We start from the raw sequence: 6,000 nt of genomic DNA on the forward strand, positions 1-6,000 counted from the left end.
CACAGAGGTTGCAAACTCTGTATGCTTTTTATGGGAATTTGGAAATTTATTATTATCTAAATAAAGACATTAAAAACAAATTTACACTGCTTCTTATTGTGATGTAAATGTTGAAATTGATTTATCATCTTACTTACAATTGAGAATTATGCACTGCTTTGTCTTGATGTACTACAAAAATAGCATTTAGCTGCACTCAAGTTTGTTGTTTTAATGAGAGAAAATAATAAGAAAAAAAAAGGGAATAGGAATTTGTGACAAAATGATAAATTGTTTGTAAAGCTTTGATTTGTGTGTGTGTGTGTGTTTCATTTCACAAGTCAAAATAGTTTGATATGTCTTTCTTTTTCTCTTTTACAGGTGAAGAATACAAGATGGATCCTTTCCGGTGGGACTTTGTGGGAAAAAACATCTTTTTTATGCTAGTGGAAGGCTTCGTGTACTTTGGTCTCAACCTTTTGATCCAGTATCGGTTCTTCTTGGATCACTGGTAAGAGCTTGCAATTGACTAAACACACACAAGTAACATGTAATGCACTGAATGGAAATATATTAAAACCGAATAGCTTGAATTAGCTAATTCAAGCTAATTCAGCTTTTGAAAAGGCATTTCTCTGGTCTTGTCGATTCCTCCTTAGAGGACTTTATTCTTTATTTCTCAGGTTACCAGACTGTAAACAGACTGTAGTACAAGATGAGGATGAGGATGTTGCAGAGGAAAGGCAGAGGATGTATGAGGGAGGAAGCAAGAAGGACATCTTGCAGATCAGGGACCTCTCAAAGGTAAAAATCTTTAAATCAAACTTTTCCGTATCTTTACTAAGACATCCCCATTCCCTAAAGTATTCTTACTACTTAGTGAATTGAATACTAGGTGTTTGCTCACATAAATCACATGAATTAAACAGTCACCAAACAGTAATGTTTTTATGATACCATTCTACCAAAAGCTATTTTCCTTCTGGCATTGCATTATCTTGATAAATATAATAATCTACCATCTGACAAAGGCTGTATAAACTAACAATAGTCCCTGATAGCTGCAGCCTCCATCAGCACCACAAAGCTGCTAAATACACTGAACTGTTCAGGAACGATCTGAGGAGTGCAGTTCAGATCTCATTTAAAGGAACAGGATGACCAAAAACGTTAGCAGTTTTGAAAGCGTAACTTGATCTTGTTGTACTTTGTCCATGCCTAACTACAGCAGCCATGTTTGAAAAGAAAAGGATGGTCAAATAAAATACTTGGTGCATTTGTGAACTCTGCATATGAAATGTATACATACCAATATTAAATAAAACATCCATTTTCTGTACATCCTTGTCCCTTAGTGGGGTCAGGAGTTGCTGGGGCCTATCTCCAGCTACTGTTCTGGACGAGAGGCGGGGTTCACCCTGGACAGGTTGCCAGGCAACACAGAGACAGACAGGACAAACAACCATGCACACACACACACACACCTAGGGACAATTTAGAGAGACCAATTAATCTGACAGTCATGTTTTTGGGCTGTGGGAGGAAACCGGAGTACCCGGAGAAAACCCACACATGCACAGGGAGAACATGCAAACTCCATGCAGAAAGACCCCAGGCTGGGAATCGAACCCAGAACCTTCTTGCTGCAAGGCAACAGCTCTACCAACTGCACCACTGTGCCCTAAATAAAACAGACACAAAAATAAATAAATAAATGAAGTTTTATCTAATATAAAAAATGGTAATTTGGAAATTTGTTTTGGTTACATTGGACTGTGTCATTTTTTTTAATGTTTTTCACAGAATAACAGATTTTATTAGATTAATTCTGGAGGAAATAATTGTCACTGCTCAAGTTGCTTAAACGTAATTTTTTTTCCCTTTACAAATCAAAAGGAGTAACATAAAGTGGACACTAAAGAAAGATCTTCAGAATTACATAAAATTGTTCTTAACTCCTTTGTCCACAAACTGCATTTCACTCCATCAAACAACAAAAAAAGAATCTCAATTTACCAGACTAAAATATATGAAATTATAAAATTCAGAAGTCAGAACACTGCACATGATTCACCAATTTGGTGTTTTTTAAAACATATTTGTAGTCGCTACATTTGCTTTGGTACTGCTCCAATAAAATGAGATATTATCGTTTCTCTGCACAGACGTATGTGGGCAGAAAGAGGGCAGCTGTGGACCGGATTTGTGTGGGAGTCCCTGCAGGCGAGGTGAAGTCACTGAGTTCATCCATGCTGAGATCTATTTCTATCTTTTCTTTTTGCCACAAGTTGTGTCTGTTTGTCTGTGAAGGCTAATAGTTAAAATTCACAACTTTAAATTGATTTTGTTTTCATGAAAACAGTTAAAATAGATATTTATACACAATATAAAATGTCATTCAAATCAGTTTGTCTATGATGAGGGTTAATGATAAATCATCTCAAAGCTCTTTAAAAAACAAACAGATCTGATCTATATGTAAAGTATAAAGTCAAATCAATCCAGTCATGCTGACAGATTAATATTCCGTTTAATCCTACTTAGGATACAGTGCTAAGCTGATTGGAAAAACATTTTCCATCTAACCAGTGACAGCAAACTGCATTGATTCATTGACAATCCCCTGACCTGAGAAAGCATTGATTAGTGGGTGAARCCATAAGAGAGAAATCATTTGAGCCTCTTGATGATATTCATTCTTTATAATAGTGCCACAGTTTTCTGTGCTTCTGGTATTAATGGCGTCCTTTTGTTGTTGTTAGTGTTTCGGCCTTCTGGGAGTTAATGGAGCTGGGAAGACGACAACTTTCAAAATGTTAACAGGTGACACTGATGCCAGTTCTGGAGAGGCTTCTGTGGCTGGGTACAGGTAGGTGGATCTCATTTGTTGAATAAAAAAGGCATTTATGTCCCTACTTTAAAAGCAAAAACAACAAAAAAACTCTTTTTAAGACAGACACAGTACCTTGCAACTGTAGTTATACCAACTGACCCACAATCTTAAATACATTTTAAATGACTTTTATAAAATAGACCAAGAAAAAGTAGAGGATAATTGTAAAATTAGATTTTCAACATTTTCAACACACAAAAATCTACAGAATGCATTGGGCTCCTTTTACTCTGACCCCAATAAACACAATTTAATGTCCAATTAATTAATTAATTAATTTGTTGCAAACCAATTAATTGTCTTCATAATAATGCATTTGGTAAACAGTGTCTGTGTGGTATTCAGTCTCAAGGTTTCAGAGGTTTTGTAAGAGAAAGTTGATGAACAAACAGCGTCACAAAGACCAAGGGGGAAAAAAAACACAGATCAGGGAAAAAGTTGAGGACAAGTTTAAATTAGATTATACATTTTTTTTTACAAAACTTAGCAATTTTGCAATGCACATCCATAAAACATTTTAAAAGTTAGTAGATCTTTTAAAATGCAAGATAAAATGTCATGCAATTAGACAAATCTTGAAATTAAATTAGTACTTGAAGCCAAATGATTTTCAGATTTTCAGTTGAAAACCATGTTATTTTCCTTTTATGTCATGGGTTTCACCACATTGTTTCTGTGTACCGCACTCAAAAATATGATACACAGATCCCACCCCCCTAAAATACATAAAAATTTGAGAAGTATGAATAATTTTTCAGTGCTCTATGTAATGACAAAAGCTTGTTGCTCCTGGCTCATCCTGCATGTAGTTCCAGCTGGGTGAATCCTAAACCAGCTCTGAGAATTAGACCGTTTGGACACTGTCTGATAATGAAACTGACCCGCGTCTCTAAACACAAGTGAACATATGCTAATCAGGAGAGAGAGAAGTAGACTGTTGACACCCCACATCTGATGTTGTTTTGACAAATTTCTAACTGTAGAAATTTGCATCATGTCTCCATACAGCTAACACCATCTAAAAATGTTCCATATCATTTGAGCTCCTGCAGTATCTCAAGTAACATATTGTGTTTATATCGGCAGCATCCTGACAGAGATACTAGACGTGCACCAGAACATGGGCTACTGCCCCCAGTTTGATGCCATTGATGAGCTTCTTACCGGCAGGGAGCATCTCTACCTCTACGCCCGACTCAGAGGGGTGCCCGAATCAGAGATCCCCAGAGTAAGTGGGACTCCAGCTGCTTCACATATTGAAGCACCGTAGGATGTTCTACTCTGCTACACATATGGCAAAGACCTCCATCTTCTCTTCACGTTTTGTTTACTCCATCCCTATTTTTTTCCATCTGCTTTTTTTTTGGCATATTCTTTTGTGAAGGAATCAGTCAGTGATGCATTGAAGTGGCCTCTGAACTTAGATTCTGTTTCTTGTGCAGGTGGCAGAGTGGGGCATCCAGAAGCTGGGCCTGACAGAGTACGCTGGCTGCAGCGCAGGAACTTACAGCGGAGGCAACAAGCGTAAACTGTCCACAGCTATCGCAATGATTGGCTGCCCTGCGCTGGTCCTGCTGGTAGGGGAGCCAACGGCGACAAGCTACAGAGCCCTTTGCTTGTGTTTTTTAGATTTTATGCAGGAATTTATCAATGAAATAGTCTATATGGATCCAGATGGCAAGCCATATGGGTTCAGTCAGGCCTGGCCTGGAATGTTTTATATGTTGGCACAAAAACGACGCAGTTCAGTTCAAACTGGCATAAATCTGTGATTTTTTGCCATATGCTGATAGAGATAAGGACTTGGTCTCTGTTTGTGTGGCGCTATGTGCTCAGAGAGACAAGTTGTTTGTTCTGTGGCTGTTTTCCTTTTTTTTTTTTCTCTCTCTTTTTTTTTAGGATGAGCCAACGACTGGAATGGATCCGCACTCTCGCCGCTTTCTGTGGAACGCCATCATGAGTGTGATTCAGGACGGCAGGGCTGTGGTGCTAACGTCACACAGGTTCGAAACCTTGTGATGAAATAAAATCTTGGCCCACAAATATGTGTCAGCAGCTAACCAAGCACAGTTAGCCCGTTTCCAAAAGCATTAAAAAAAACAAACATTCAAGATATTATTGTTTGTGGAAGGAAAGTTCTACGTAGAATTAACATTTGAACCAAAACAAAAGTCCCATAAAAATCCCCTTATTTTTTCGAGTGCAACCGGCTGGCTCCAAAACTCACCTAAGTAGGAAATTCAATCCATTTGCGAGTCATTTATTTTCAATATACATGTACATTTCCTTAAAATGGGATATTTGTTCCATTGATCCTTGATACCTTTCAAAAGAAACACCTTAAAGCCTATGTTAAACAAACTTTTCATAAAAGCAAAGTTTGAAAACATCTGTTTGAATAATGAATAATGAATTGAGTTACAGAAGTAAATGAACTTGTCAATAATAATAAAATTTATTGACATATAAATGAACAAACAACATTTTAGAGATCATATGAAACAGCAGAAAGGTCGGGGATGAAGTTGGGGTTGGTTATAAAACAATATCAGTTTGAACCACAAACGTACCAAGGTCAAGCTGTCTATCTAAACTGACAGGATGGAAATCATGGACATCATTATTCAGAGTAGTAGCCAAGAGACCCAATTTGCACTTTACAGCAGAACAACAAATCCAAGAAGTCAACAATGGAATCATTTAGAACAAAGCATTATTCCTCTGCTACAAAGGCCCAGTCAGAATGCAAACCTAAATCCAATTGAGATTTTGTGGTGTGACTTTAAAACCAATGTGTACTAAAAATTTTCCTTCCACTTCATATAAATGCACTACTTTGTGTTCATCCTTTAAATAAAACTCTAATAAGAAGTATTAAAGTTTGTGGTGTGACACGGCGACAAAGGTCACAGACATGAATAACGATGGGTTGCTGTTGTTTTGCACCAGCATGGAGGAGTGTGAAGCTCTGTGCACCCGACTGGCCATCATGGTCAATGGGACCTTCAAGTGTCTTGGTACCATCCAGCACCTCAAATACAAGTAAGAGTTTGTTTCTTACTTACCCAATAACTGTGGTTCCAATCTGTGACTGTAAGTCTGAAGCTAGCGTTAATATATATATGTAT

General features: G+C 37.5%; 1 protein-coding gene across 3 annotated transcripts in view; it reads left to right on the forward strand.

The window, feature by feature from the left end:
- Positions 1–5,938, forward strand: part of LOC103479744 (retinal-specific ATP-binding cassette transporter-like) — a 46,039-nt gene extending 40,101 nt beyond the window's left edge. For all 3 annotated transcript variants that reach the window (XM_008434365.2, XM_008434364.2, XM_008434366.2), the window contains 8 exons: positions 361–490; positions 663–783; positions 2,145–2,207; positions 2,742–2,848; positions 3,959–4,100; positions 4,315–4,449; positions 4,772–4,875; positions 5,822–5,938. In XM_008434365.2, coding sequence (XP_008432587.1) covers positions 361–490; positions 663–783; positions 2,145–2,207; positions 2,742–2,848; positions 3,959–4,100; positions 4,315–4,449; positions 4,772–4,875; positions 5,822–5,918 — 899 coding nt within the window. In that variant the 3' untranslated portion in view covers positions 5,919–5,938. The remainder of the gene's footprint in view (positions 1–360; positions 491–662; positions 784–2,144; positions 2,208–2,741; positions 2,849–3,958; positions 4,101–4,314; positions 4,450–4,771; positions 4,876–5,821) is intronic.
- Positions 5,939–6,000: the final 62 nt, after the last annotated feature.

The sequence above is a fragment of the Poecilia reticulata genome, linkage group LG17 (genome assembly GCF_000633615.1).
Source record: "Poecilia reticulata strain Guanapo linkage group LG17, Guppy_female_1.0+MT, whole genome shotgun sequence".
Classification (NCBI taxonomy): Eukaryota; Metazoa; Chordata; class Actinopteri; order Cyprinodontiformes; family Poeciliidae; genus Poecilia; species Poecilia reticulata.